The 14,268-nt window shown below is 37.8% G+C and overlaps 2 protein-coding genes across 2 annotated transcripts in view; both read left to right on the forward strand.

Moving 5' to 3' along the window:
• Nucleotides 1-208: 208 nt before the first annotated feature.
• pglyrp6 (peptidoglycan recognition protein 6) lies at nucleotides 209-9,369 on the forward strand. Its single transcript, XM_059348355.1, has 5 exons — nucleotides 209-278; nucleotides 2,784-3,596; nucleotides 4,702-4,912; nucleotides 5,919-6,213; nucleotides 9,139-9,369. The coding sequence occupies exons 1-5, from the start codon at nucleotides 209-211 to the stop codon at nucleotides 9,157-9,159; spliced, it is 1,410 nt and encodes a 469-aa protein (XP_059204338.1). The 3' UTR covers nucleotides 9,160-9,369.
• Nucleotides 9,370-10,929: 1,560 nt separating this feature from the next.
• Nucleotides 10,930-14,268, forward strand: part of wizb (WIZ zinc finger b) — a 44,450-nt gene continuing 41,111 nt past the window's right edge. The window contains exons 1-4 of the mRNA XM_059347910.1: nucleotides 10,930-11,379; nucleotides 11,900-12,075; nucleotides 12,159-12,354; nucleotides 13,027-13,102. Of these exons, the coding sequence (XP_059203893.1) occupies nucleotides 11,971-12,075; nucleotides 12,159-12,354; nucleotides 13,027-13,102 (377 nt within the window). The 5' untranslated portion in view covers nucleotides 10,930-11,379; nucleotides 11,900-11,970. The remainder of the gene's footprint in view (nucleotides 11,380-11,899; nucleotides 12,076-12,158; nucleotides 12,355-13,026; nucleotides 13,103-14,268) is intronic.

A 14,268-nucleotide genomic window follows, 5' to 3' on the forward strand; every position in this document is an offset into this window, starting at 1 on the left:
CGGTAAGGACAACCAACTCTACACTGACCACACTGCAGGTGCCAGTTTCCCACATTACTCAGTGGGCCACACCAACATACTGAACGCAGGCGTATCTGTATGTCAACAGCAGTTACATAAGCAGCCACTTATTCCGCACGTGAACATGAATATAAATGACAGAGACAATTGAGCAGCAGACAGTTGAAGCTCGGAGCTGAAGGTGTTCATGATGGAGAAAAGCTACTGGAAACAGACCCTTGTCCTGGTTTTTGTGTTGATCAGCACATATGCAGAAGGTAAAGATATTTGTTCATGTTTTCACCCTTTTTTTAGATATAATGGCAGCATGTGCACTGTAAAAAAAAAAAAAAAAAACTGTTGTTTTTATAGTAAAAAAACAGCAGCTGTGGTTGCCAGAACTTTACTGTAATAAATATGGTGCAACTTTTTTTTAATATTACAGTAAAATGATATTAGCACTGTTGATTTCACGTTTAAGAGTGCCATTTTATTCCATTTTTTACTGTATAAATAGAAGGCTTTTCCATCAAAAGAAACGCTGTTCTGCCATATAATTGACAAGAAAATACTTTATTAATGCTGCATAAATTTAAGATTTTACCATTTAATATTACAGTATATTTCTGTTAGAGGTGTTTAGTACATTTAACAGCTAGAAAAGGGATTTTACAAAAAATAAATGCAAAAATTACAGTGATGGCTTTTATATATATATATATATATATATATATATTACAGTATATTGCCAGTGTATTTTACAGTCGAGTAATGCATTTTTTTAAAAACTGTAAAATATATATATATATATATATATATATTAATTTACAGTGTTTCATTGTTACTGAAACTGAATTAACCCATTTATCATTTTACGGTCTTCTACTGTCATGGTTTAGCAGTTTTCCACTGTAAAATCTACAGACATTTTTTACAGTGTGCATTGAGATTATTTGGAAGACAAAACCTTTTTCTTTTACATAAATATGTAGCTAAGATTGCTTACTGTGTGTCTACTTGACTGCTTATTTTACTCTCAAAATAGCCAAAATATTGACTCATTTGTCCATGTATGAGCTCATAAATACATGATCTACAGCTTAAATCTCAGCTTGAATCCGTACTCATTCTTGTTATGACAACAAGAGTGTGGAGCCTCTGTGGGGCCCCTTCCCCTTTAATAAGCCGATTGTCACACCTGTACAAACAGAGAAATTACTGAGTAAACACATGCACCCATAGAGGTTATTACGGTTACATTTACAATATATTTGATGCTGAAACACGACAAGCAAAATAAGGTAAAACTTTAAGATATCACCATGAAACTTCACTACTTCATTATTTGCATTCAGAACATTATTTCTTGTATTACAGGTTTTCTGGAAATGTATGTTTAGATATGGAAATGACACAGTATCTTGAATTAAATATGTGGTTCTTTGTAGATCCTAACCAATATAAAACACTTTTAACTGTTCACAAAATTCACAAACACACATTTATATCTGTAAATGATATGCTATAAAGAATTTCTGTGACATTAAAATGTATTAAATAAGGGGAAAATACATTTGTAGTGAATTATATGGAATTTGCACTGATATAAGTAAAGTAAGGATAATGCAAAGTTACTCCAAGGCTGTTTCCTTTGACAAATAACTTTATTAAACATTTAACATTATTAAACATTCTACATACAATGTATTACATTGTCAACCCATTCTAGAAATCAAAACTAAAAAACAAGAATAAATAAAAATAAAATAAATGGGTAAATAAACATAGACGTTTACAACTGCAATTCCCCCCCAAAAAATGGAACGTTGTATTTATAAAATAAAAACAGAATGCATTAAATGAGTGTATATATTTATAAAAAACAAAAGTTTATCAGTTTGATCATTTGTCTCTGAGGTTGGTGAAGGTTGCAAAGAATTTGCAAATCAATGCATTGTGTTTTTAAGAATCAGGGTCATATATTGTAACATAAATGTAGAAAGCAGATGCCAAAATATTGGCTGATCCAATGGCAAACAATAAGACCAAATAGGGATCATGTCTAAATTTGATTATTTATTTATTTTACAGAAATAAGATTAAGATTTCCCACAACAGGGAAATTTCAAGAGTTACAGCAGCAAAGTGGATATCAAAAACAATAAATAGTAAACAGCAGTATAAACTAGACATATAAGCAAATAAACAAGTAATAAATATAATAAAGTCTAAAAATGTACAATATAAACAAGTACAATAATCTGGCAATCTGGCAACCACAGCTGCGTTTTTTTCCCCCATATATTTCTTTATTGGGTTGTCAGGACATAATACATATTCAATCAGTAAGGGTACAATTCACCCCCCCCCCCCCCCCCCCCCTTTTAGAACCCTCCACCCCCAACTAGAGAGTCACATTCACATTAAATCAGCAAAAAACAATAAATAGTAATGATAATGAGCAAATACAACTCTCTCCCCCTCAAAGAAAAACAGGAGGGGTGAACAGTGGCCAAATAAACAATAACCAAAAAAAGAAAAAGGAAGAATATAAAACAAACAAACAAACAAACAAACAAACAAACAAATAAAGAAAGGGGACATTTAGAGGAGGGATCCAGAATGCTTGGAAAAAACAAACAAAAACTAGCTATAACAATTTGCATATGTTGTGCCTAGAGTTTGACCACCAAATCAGCTGCAAACAACAGTTTTGTTTTCCAGTGTGTGGAGCTGAAGATATGGACTCTAATCTGAATGACAAACGTGTTTCCTGTCTCCAGCTTCCTTTTCCCGGCACATGGATGACTTCATCAGGGTGGTGAAGCAGGTGGAGGCAGGGGCCCCAGGGGCCCAGCCTGTAGCTGTGCTGAGGAGGCTGCGCAGGACTGCGGGCCTTAACGATTCTTTCATTCAGCACTTTCTTGGTAATGCAGACTCTGGTGGTCCTCAAATGCACGCTGGCCTCTCAGTGCACATTAAGAAGGCGGTGCATCATAGAGTGACTGGAGATAATAAAGAGGAGGGTGTGGTTCTGACGTCTGATGGCACCACTGTGGCCCTCACCCCGCTCCTCCTGGGCATCGAAGCCGGCCTCCTCTCCAAGACCCCGGGCCGTGTCCGAGGCCTGTACCGCCTCACGCTGGCTAAAGACCTGCACAGCTCTCCTCTGCCCCCACACCTGGGACCTGACGGCTGCTGGGACAGCCTCACCCGTCCTCAGGTCTTCACCCTGCTGGACGGCCCCTCTGTGCTCACCACGGCCCAGGTCAACGGAGCCATGGACGGCGTGGTCCTCGGCTTGGAGCTCTCTGCTGAGTCCAGACGTCCTCTCAGGCTCAGCAGCCTGCTGACAGAGTACTACTGCCACCAGCTGGACGCCAGGGGGCTGGACGCTGCCCCCCGCCTCATCAGCAGACGCCGCAGGGACAACTTCAGAGGGCTGGTGGCCCCCCCGCTGCTGGTCAGACAGGTGGTGAAGGCCGTGGAGCTGCAGCGGAGACTGAAGGGACGCTCGAAGATGGACGTGAAGGAGAAGCAGAACCTGACGGCTGCTGTGAAAGAAGGAATGAAACAGTTTGTCCACGTGTACATGGGTAGGTTCAGAGACAACGGGCCGCGGTTAGACATGTCTCTGTTTTTGTGTCTCTTTGTGGTTAACTTGTCTCTCTTTATGTCATTCAAATTCAAATCTTTTAAATCTTTTTGTGGTTGTTTTGTGTCTTTTTGTGGTTGTTTTGTCCTTTTTTCTTAGTTGTGGGTCTCTTTGGAGGTGTTTTGCATTTTATGTCATTGTTTTGATCTCTTTAAAATCTTTTTTTGTCCCTCTGTGGTCATTTTGCCCCCCCGTGTGTCAATTTTGTGTCTCATTGTGGCCATTCGTCCCTTTTTGTGTCTCATTGTGGTAATTTTGTCCCTCTTTGTGTCAATTTTGTGTCTCGTTGTGGTCATTTTGACATCTCTTTGTAGTTGTTTTGTGTCTCTTTGTGGTTAACTTGTCTCTCTATATGTAAATTTTGTCTCTCGTTGTGGTAATTTTGTCCCCATTTGTGTCAATTTTGTGTCCTTTTTGTGTTCATTTTGCATCTCTTTATAATTGTTTTGTGTCTCTTTGGGGATGTTTTGGCCTTTTTTTTCTTAGTTGTGGGTTGTGGGTTTCTCTTTGCAGTAATCGTTTCAATCCTTTTGTTTTTCTGTGGTTGTTTTGTGCTTCTTTGTTGTCGTGAGTCTCTTTGCAGCTGTTTTGCGAGTGTTGTGATTGTTTTGGTCTCTTTCAAGTCTTTTTGTGTCTCTTTATTGTCATTTTGCATCTCTTTGTAGTTGTTTTGTGTATCTTTGTGGTTGTTTTGCCCCCATTCATAGTCGTTGTTACTATATTTGTGTCTCTTGAGCAGCTGTTTCACACCTCAATGTCTCTTTGCGGTCATTATCAATCACTTTGTAATTGTTTTGTGTCTCTTTGTGCTCATTTTGCCCCGTTTTAATTTTGAATCTCTTTGCAGCTGTTCTGCTGTTGGTTTTGCATCTCGTTGTTTTGGTTTCTTTACAGTCCTTTTTTGTCTAACAATAACAATAACAATTCAAACCAAAGTAAAAAAATTCTCTCTGCCTTTCAAACTCGGGACAATAAAGTCTGCACACCCTGTACTGAATTCACTTTACATTACTGAGCAGCTCTTGTCTCTTGTTAACCTGTTTCAGAGTGCCCACCCATCATACCTCGCTGCATGTGGGGTGCAAAGCCGTACAAAGGAACCCCCACCAACCTGTCTCTTCCTCTCTCCTTCATGTACATCCACCACACTCACAGCCCGGGAAAACCCTGCCTGACCTTTGAGCAGTGCTCTGCAGACATGCGCTCCATGCAGCGCTTCCACCAGGAGGACAGAGGCTGGGACGACATAGGATACAGGTACTAGTAGGGATGGGAAGAATTCATCCATGATCCATTAATGGTCGTTAAGAATTTGGTCCATCACATAGTATTTTTAATTGATCTGTGTATTTTTTAAATTTAAGTTTATCTATAACTGCTTATCAGAACTCCCTGAACTGAAACACGCTGACCGTTCGGTTTTTTGGCCGTACGTTAATAATCCAATGAGCTGAGAATTAAGTTGGATAAAGCTTTAGTTTGCAAACTGAAAGTTGCAATAACCTCATAGATCGTTTGGACTAGCAACTTATTAAGCCCATATTTATGTTTATTGTTGGGTGGTGACCAAGGTTATTATAGTCAATGAAAACTAACGAAATAACGAAAACTAGAATTGAAAAAACATTTTCGTTAACTGAAATAAAAACAAAAACGAGTTTTTAAAAAAAAAAACAATAACTAACTGAAACTGTATTTTGTGGTTACAAAACTAACTAAAACTAACTAAAATTATAGTGAAAATGTTCTTCGTTTTCGTCTTTGTCAACTTTTCTCATACGTAAACCTTTTTGGTTGATATGAAATCTATTTCATCTATCTGGTTTTATGACTTAATAAACTTATTGGGGCTGAGATGGATCAGACAAAGGAAATAAAGATTAAACCATAAACATTTATTGTAACTTTTTTAAATCTGACACCCAACAAATACCCCATTACAAAAAAACCTCAAACTAACACTAAAACTAATAAAAACTAAACTAAAACTAAGCATTTCCAAAAAACAAAAAATCATCTCAGATGAGTTAGTTTTACGATCGACAGGAAGTCTCTTTTCATCCTTTCAAAATAAAAGCGTATGTTATCAAAACAGGCTTTTAGCGATTAATCGATTAACTGATAAACATTATAGATAATGGAGTTGGCAGGTTTCTTCCCTCGGTACGAGCAGTGAGACTTTCAGTCTCATGTTAAATATTCTGCACATATGAGGAATTTAGCACCAAACTTACAAATGTCTAAGCTTTTTTGCTCTCCTAAGCTTTGTGGCAGGTTCTGACGGGCACATGTATGAGGGCCGAGGCTGGCTCTGGCAGGGGGCCCACACCCTGGGACACAACTCCATAGGCTACGGGGTTTCCTTCATCGGAGACTACGCCACCCATCTGCCCTCCCAGCATTCCATGGGGCTGGTGAGAGATCAGCTGGCGTCCTGCGCTGTCGGCGGGGGGAGACTGGTAGCCAACTTCACCCTGCAGGGGCACAGACAGGTGGTGAACACTTCCTGCCCCGGTGAAGCTCTCTATAATGAGATCAGGAGCTGGGAACACTTTGGGGTGAGCTGATCTCTTTAAACTGCCCTTAATACCCTGATGCAAGACTGTACAGCCATTTTTCCTCAGGGTGTGATATCCCTCAAAACCTCTCTTTACCCTCCTGTTTGGACATGTCATGACAGACAGGGTAGGGCTTATGATTGCAAGAACACCTTGGTATTTGTAGCAGCACTCTATTTTGTTTTCCACATTACCACACTGATGGTTCTTGCAGTATTTCTGGCATAAAGTTCTCTTTGTTGAATAGTATGTGTAAATACAGTATTCAAGGACTGCACTCGACAGAAAAATGACCCCATAGGTTGTTTGGACTAGTAGCTTATTACGCCCATATTTATGTTTATTGTTGGGTGGTGACCAAGGTTATTATAGTTAACGAAAAATAACAAACTAAAGAAAACTAGAATTCTATTTTTTTTAACTAAATAAAATTATAGTGAAAATGTCCTTCGTTTTTTCGTTTTTTCATACATATACCTTTTTGGTTGATATGAAATCTATTTCATCTATCTGGTTTTATGACTTAATTAACTCATTGGGGCTGAGATGGATCAGACAAAGGAAATAAAGGAACATTTATTGTGACCTTATTGAATCTGGCACCCAACAAATACCCCATTATAAAAAAACTAAAACTAATAAAAACTAAATTAAAACAAAGCATTTTCCAAAAATTAAAAACTAATTAAAACTAGCAAACAAACTCTAAAAATGTGTTAAAACTAACTACATTTTAAAAACAAAAATTGACAACGAAATTAAAACTAAAACAAATGAAAAAAACAAATCTATTATAACCCTGGTGTTGACCTCGTCACCACTATTAGTAATTATAACAGGAGTAAAGGAGGAAGTCAGGTGATGTATAAAGAGCAACAAAGTGCACACAGATTGGATTTCGGGGTTGATGGAGGGTCTAACAAACACAGGACTTTGACCCAGAAGACAGCAGTTTGTGTCCTGTGTGAAACCAAAAGTCAGTGCTGAATTATGGTATTTTATGTTTTTTTTGCAATCATACACTACAGGCCAAAAGTTTGGAAGCAACTTAAATTTTCTGTTCATAATGGCTTTCGTAAAAACCAGTATAGATTCTTTGGATTTTTAGATGTGTTTACTACATGATCAGACTTTACCTTTATTGAATTGAACAATTTTCCTTAATTTACCTTTAGGTATACATTAATGTTACCAGACTATTACTGAATAAATGTAAACAAAAGAAAATAAGTTCTAGGGTTGAGAAGATGTGGAAGCGTCACAACTTCAGTGCAAAAGTAAAAAAAAACAAATCACAGTTTCCATTTTTCACTTTAGCTCTTTGGATTTTGAGAGTTTGGATACAGAAACCCCAATAAATCTCAACTGTGTTCATATCTCTGACAAAAGAAACAAGAGAACAGATTTATACATTAAGGAAAGAAGGATACACAAAGTCTAAGCAATAAAAAACCAAATACCTGATAATTAGAGTAAAATGCGTTCTAATAAGTGACTCTTTATATAATAACCATGTTTATTTTGTTGCAAAGTATAGCAATGATGATCTTTTTTTGTACAAATGTGATCTTGCTTCCAAACTTTTGGCCTGTAGTGTATATATAAGAGCACTACATCATGTAGTTAAACAATGATTTTCCCTAAACCTAACCAGGTAGTTTTGGTGCCTTAACCTAATCAACAAACATTATACACATGTTTAAAACTGTGACTGTTTAGATTTGATTATGTGTTGATCTCCGACACGGCACTAATTTAGGAAACTCTGCTGTGAAACATATTAAAGAGTACAAAAAAAATCTATTGTGTTAGGATCTTGAAGGACTTGTGGTAATTTGCATATCATCTTGAGGTGCTTGTACCTTAATTGAGTATTTCATGTTCAGTGGCGGTTCTAGACCAGTTTTACTGTGGGGGCCAAGGAGGGGCCAGTGTTTAATCAGAGGGCACATTAAAAAACAGCAAATATGATTTTTAAGCATTCAAATCATTTATTTTAGCTTATTTAAGAATCTCATTTAAGTATATTTTGAAGATACAAATATATCGATTGAAACAATGACACTCACCAACAATAACCATTATTTTTGTACGACAATGACATTTCTCATTTTTGTGCACAATTACTTCTTTTATTTTGAAAGTGCAGTACAGTGAGAATTTTTTTTTTTATATATACACACACAAGCTTTTATTGCACAATTAAACTATTATACAATATACACATTCTGGGTTCCTTTTGTGTACAATTAGATTTTGTTTGATCAAAAAATAGGTAAGAATTGTTCCGTCGTCTATCATTATAAATTGATAATTTTATTATTAATTTGACACAGGGGGCACAGCAGGGGCCAAGGGCTTCTTAACAGGGGCAGTGGCCCCTGTAGGCCCCTGTGTAGAACCGCCACTGTTCATGTTTTTGTTACATTATACTTCTACTCCAACACAATTAAAGTGGAAATGTTGTATGTTTTTACTTTCCCGATTGTTGTTGTTAAAGTTGTTAGTTTCACCAAAGAGAGATTTTCACTCAGAACTTCTCAGATGGATTCAGATTTAAACCTCAAAGAGGTCAATTTCTCCAGTGCAAATTCAAAAGCAAAGATTTGTCCAACGTCCAAGTTTTTCTTTCTAACACCATTAATCAATTAATTAATCTTACGGCCCCTAGGCTGGGAACCACTGGAGTAAAATATCTAACTGCATATAACATATATAAAACTGGCTCCAGCTACAACAGTAACATGCTGTTTACACATTGATGAATCAGTATAAACAATCTAATTAGGTCATATATGATAATATCAATCAAAGAGTCCATTTTATTGCAGATTTAGTGAGTTTGGTCATTTTGCTGAACATACTGTATTTAACTTAAACTGCTTCACTTCTTTTATCTCACATTTCATATTTCCTTCCTTTTAGGAGGTCAAGAAAAGAACATGATCTACTCGACAAGAAGAGTCTTGAAATAAACCGAAACATAACATAATAAATATTTGTTGAATTTTTATGTTCGGGTTGCAGCCACTTTCTTTAAACACTGTGTTGCATGAAGTTATTTATGTATTACAAAAACAATAGAAACAGTGGATGAATAGAAGCAAATGCATGCACATTAAAAAGGTCCTGTAAGGTAAATGAAACATGGATTTTCATGCTGATACTTTATACTTTTACTTAACCGTCCTGTGTGTTCGTTTTTTCAGCAACAGCAATAACCTGGAGCATGTTTAATTATACAAAAGTGTCAAAAACTAAAAAATCCCAATAAACACTGTTTATATTTCATTATTAACTCCATTACTAACCATTTAAATCAATATTTAGTGCAATGGTGTTCTTTTCCTGTCACAGATCATGGTTCAATGATGATAACTCACTCTTTTTTCATAAAACAAAGGCATGTTATAACTTTTTTATGTATATTGGAAATACCTACATATAAAATATGATGGTTTTACATGGCATTGATTTTTTGGAAAATTTTATGTGTCACTTACATTTTTTCTTTTTATGGAAAAATACTTTACATTTTTTTTCTTTTTTAGATTTTTAAACTTTGAAATGGGCCAATTTGACCCACAACATAAGAGGAGGGTTAAAGTAAAATTTTGCAATAAATTAATTTCATCATTCAGTATTCCAGGTTTTCCTCAAATAACTTGTTTTTGATCATCATACATCCTAATATCTTGTTTTCATTTCTTACTTTTTGGATAAAACCCCTTTTTGTATCACTACGCTTCTAATGTACAAGGACATTTTTGACCCATGTGTGTAAACTTGATGTAATAATACAAAAACTATTTTTCTTCATAAAGTATGAAAGGAAAAATGGATATAATGATCTGTTGTAATAAAAAAAAGAAAAGAAGATATTCAAACACACAGCCAGCATGAAATAAAATGGGTTGTGCATTAAAAGGTGTTAATATGTTGTCGCCAATTCACTAATCACCAATTTAAAACCTCACAAAGAAGACACAAATATTAACTATCCTATTTTGTTAAATTGGTGTTTTTTCAATGGAAATTATTATTTGGTGGCTCTAATAAGTCTCAAATGTTAAAATATGTGATTTTCCAATGTAATCTGGTGGTTCTAACAACTCTTTAAAAGTTAAACCTTAAAAATAAGACAAACATAGTTACACATATACTCAAATTATTAATTTAGTGTATCACTTTTTGTATCACTACGCTTCTCATGAACAAAAACTATTATATATATTGATATATTGATCTGTTGTAATAAAAAAAGAAAGATACTCAAACACACAGCCAGCATTAAATAACATGGGAAATGAATTCTGGTCATTTTTGACCCATGTTGTGCATTAGAGGGTGTTTATATGTTGGGCATCAAAGGGTTAAAAACACCAAAGTTGCCCTTAATAAGACAACATGCAGTTCCATCTCAGGCCGGTGGGGGGCGCCAAACGACCATGTAATAACCAGTAGTAAAGCGTTTATTGATTTGCAACATTAAGGGAATTTTATTACACAAACTAATGACAAACACAATCCAGCGGCCTTTACCTCAAAGTGAGGGATACTTCTGCGGAGTGTTTTATATTTATTATTTATTATAGAAGTCATTATCGGGCCCAAACTGCTGCTAACTGTAACTAAACTGCCACAATTGACAATTAACGCTTACCTGTTTCCATGGTTTCCATAAAATAACGTATGGCATAAATAAACGTCATCACAGTGATGCGTTAACACCGTCCAGTCTGGTATTCATCGCAGAATAAAATGTCATCAGGAATAAAACGCGTTGAAGGAGAAATCTTTCCACATATCAGCGTCACATTGTCGAAATGTGAATAAAAGCTCCGCGCTCGTCAAAGTTCAACTTATTCAACTTGACTCTGGTGTTTTACTCTCAACTCTTCCCGTCACCCTCCCCGTCGACGTTACGTACGCTGCCGTGGCGTGCCTGCAAGCCAAATAACATGGAGTCCTCTGTCTGGCATCTTCAAGGGATCCATGCAAAAACCTGAGCGGCGATTTAGGACAGCAAGTTAGTCCGTGGGAGCAGTGAAAGCCTCTCTCCAGCATCGTGTCGGGGCTTAAAAGCTTCAGCTCCGTCCTCAAACTATGACGAAGGGTGCTTGAACAGCCAGGATTCACTGCGACCCGCAAACCAGGCCGATTTCTGTGAGTATTTGCACTAAAAAAAACTGCACCTTATGGGCGTTTGGGCTTTAAAAAAGCATTGTGCGCGGATGCATTGTTGTTCTAGTCACCTGACAGCGACTGGATCGATACCAGCCAAGTCCTCTGAGGCACCAGACTCCAACCCGTGGGACACCTTGATGTACCCGGGCATTTTCCTGCTTTTTGAGAGGGGCAGCAGGGGAGGACATGGGCCTGAATAGAAAGGCCACTTATTTATGTAACCATTTGAGCGCCCTGGTTCATTCTTTAAGACCAGACATATTGTGAAAATAGGTCAGACAGTCCGAAAACTGCAGCTGGAGGACAGCCAAGGCACGACAGATTCTGCAGATCTGTTACTTTAATATTGTCTCATATGATTTTTGATTTTTCCATACAATGTGCAGGGTGTTATAAAATATTTAGTGTGTGCAGTTAGTGGTGACAGAGTTGGCTGTGAGTAAAAATGATGAAACTTTAAGAAACTTTTATTTTGTTAAGTGTGTTTTCATGTTTCCAGAAGAAGAGGAGGCTGCACAATGTAGGGAGGCTGGTCACCAGTGGGACTCCATACTGTTCTCTGGGGGGACCATGGAGCCAGAAGGGCGACCCCTATCCCCAGGGACCAGTTATGGGCCCCCACCCAACTCGGCACAAAACCCTGTCACCCCCACCCTCATCAACTGCACCTTACAGGTAAATCATTATAAACCTCATCATCGTCATCACGGTCATTTTCATCATCTAACAATAACATTTCTGTGCTTTTTATCATCCAGTCCTCATGTTCTCCAAATGTGAGAGATGGCCTGATGTCTGCCAAATGGGGCCCTGATGGGGATGAGGGCCCCAAGCAGACCGAAGGCTCCCAGCCAAGTGCAGACGCAGGGAGGAGCGCACAGAGGAGATTCAGGTCCTCAGCCTTTCCTTCCTCCCTCAGCTGGGACTCTGACTCTGAGAAAGAAACACTAGATGGTAACACATGGCTTAATAATGTGTCTAAAAACAAGATAACAACACTAAATCTGAGGGAAATGATCTTGCTGCATGGACAGATAATTTCACTTGACAAGATTTCTTAAATTAAGATTATTAAATCTAGAAATAAGCATGTTGAACGCTTTTAATAAGAAATTAACTCTTAAACAAGATCAATTATCTAACACTTCTAAATCTAAAGTTTTTTTTTTATCTTGGTAAGAACCAAATAATTGTCAGGTCACTCTGCTCGGGCCAGTTCATCGCTGCTTGCAGCTTTAATTGATCTTGTTTTAAGAGTTATTTTTATTTTAAGCGTACAACATGCTTATTTCTAGATTAAATAATCTTAATTTAAGAAATCTTGTAAAGTAAAAATATCTGTCCGTGCAGCAAGATAATTTCCCTCAGATTTAGTGCTTTTATCTTGTTTTAGACACACCTTTTTTGCAGTGTGCACAGTAGTGATTACAAAAAGTAGTGAATCTAGCTAATATATGATGCCATCAGTGTACCTATCATTGTTGTCCCCTTATTGTTTTCAGTGTTATGCATGTAGTCAGAAGTCTCTCAGTCAGTATGCACTGTATCTTTGACTGTGGACTGTAGCTGTTGAGCTGTGAAGTCATGTTCCTGTGGTTGTGTGTTTTGTGTGCTGCTATGTGTCAGAGGAGGAGCTACAGCACTTTTCTAACCCTCATGGTCTGGCTGCTCACAGCCCAGGATCTCCTTCTTCTGGACTCAGGTGAGGAGGAGGTGCAGGAGGAAGGGTAGAGAGTTGTTTGGTGGTGAAAAAATACAGAGATCATGAAGGCAGATAATCAGGATTTTAGAAATATTGAGGCCATGTGCCTCTTGTCTCTTGCTAAGCTAAGCTAACTGCATTAAAGGTTCTATGTGTAACTTTTTTCATACATGAATCACTTTGTATTGCCAGCAGATTGTAAGATAATTTATAAACTGAGACATGGCCCCATCTTGCTCGGTTGTAGTTTTTTTTTCAACCTTTTTGAGTTGCGACCCCACCAAAACCGCGACCACTGACCAGCATAAACATCTGTTTTTGCTTGCTCTTTGTGAATGCCCTGATTAATAAAATATGCTTTGTTTATGGTGGAGTTTAGTTTTAATAGCTAGCACTTGGCATTGTCCAGTGTTTTCCAGGTCCTTTTTCTCTCCCCCTGACCTTCTGGGACAGCACCCTGCTCTGTGTTGGACCTCGTGACTTACAAGTTTAGCACTGAATTTTACACATGAAAGCTGCCAAATGCACATAAATGGAGTGCACTTATATAGCACTTTTATCCAAAGCGCTTTACACTAAACACTACGCCCTATTCACCCATTCACACACACATTCATACTGGTGGCCGAGGCTACCAGGGCACACTGGTGCCACCTGCCACCATTGGGAATTCATTCACACACCGATGAACGCAGCATCGGGAGCAATTTGGGGTTCAGTATCTTGCTCAAGGGTACTTCAACATGTAGGCTGCCACGGTCAGGGATCGAACCTCCGTCCTTCCAATCAGTATGTGACCGATCTACCAACTGAATCACAGCCGCCACATTGTGCTGTGAAAAAGAAAACATTTCCCAATGTAAAATATGTTACCCTATTTTGAATTTGTTTTGATTTTATTTTTCTCCACAACCATCTGGCTACCCCCAGATTATCTTGCAACCCCCTTTGGGATCCCAACTCCCAATTTGTGAACCACGATGAATGGGATGTTGATGCATGTTACCTTGTGTGCATGCCTCTCTTCAGCTTCTTTACAGCGTGCAACAGTAGCTAACGTTTGCTTAGAAATGGAGTCAACAAACAACCGGCACCCACCCAGTGTCCACACATGCCTGCCTTCCTTTACATACATTCTGCAGCAACGGCTTGTCGCAACTTGAATT

Source organism: Centropristis striata, chromosome 13 (genome assembly GCF_030273125.1).
Source record: "Centropristis striata isolate RG_2023a ecotype Rhode Island chromosome 13, C.striata_1.0, whole genome shotgun sequence".
In the NCBI taxonomy this organism is placed as follows: Eukaryota; Metazoa; Chordata; class Actinopteri; order Perciformes; family Serranidae; genus Centropristis; species Centropristis striata.

Coding starts and splice junctions, on each gene's coding strand:
- pglyrp6 (XM_059348355.1), top strand. CDS start 209: ATGATGGAGAAAAGCTACTGGAAACAGACCCTTGTCCTGGTTTTTGTG. Junction 3,597..4,701: donor GTTTGTCCACGTGTACATGG/GTAGGTTCAGAG, acceptor AACCTGTTTCAG/AGTGCCCACCCATCATACCT. Junction 6,214..9,138: donor GGAGCTGGGAACACTTTGGG/GTGAGCTGATCT, acceptor CCTTCCTTTTAG/GAGGTCAAGAAAAGAACATG.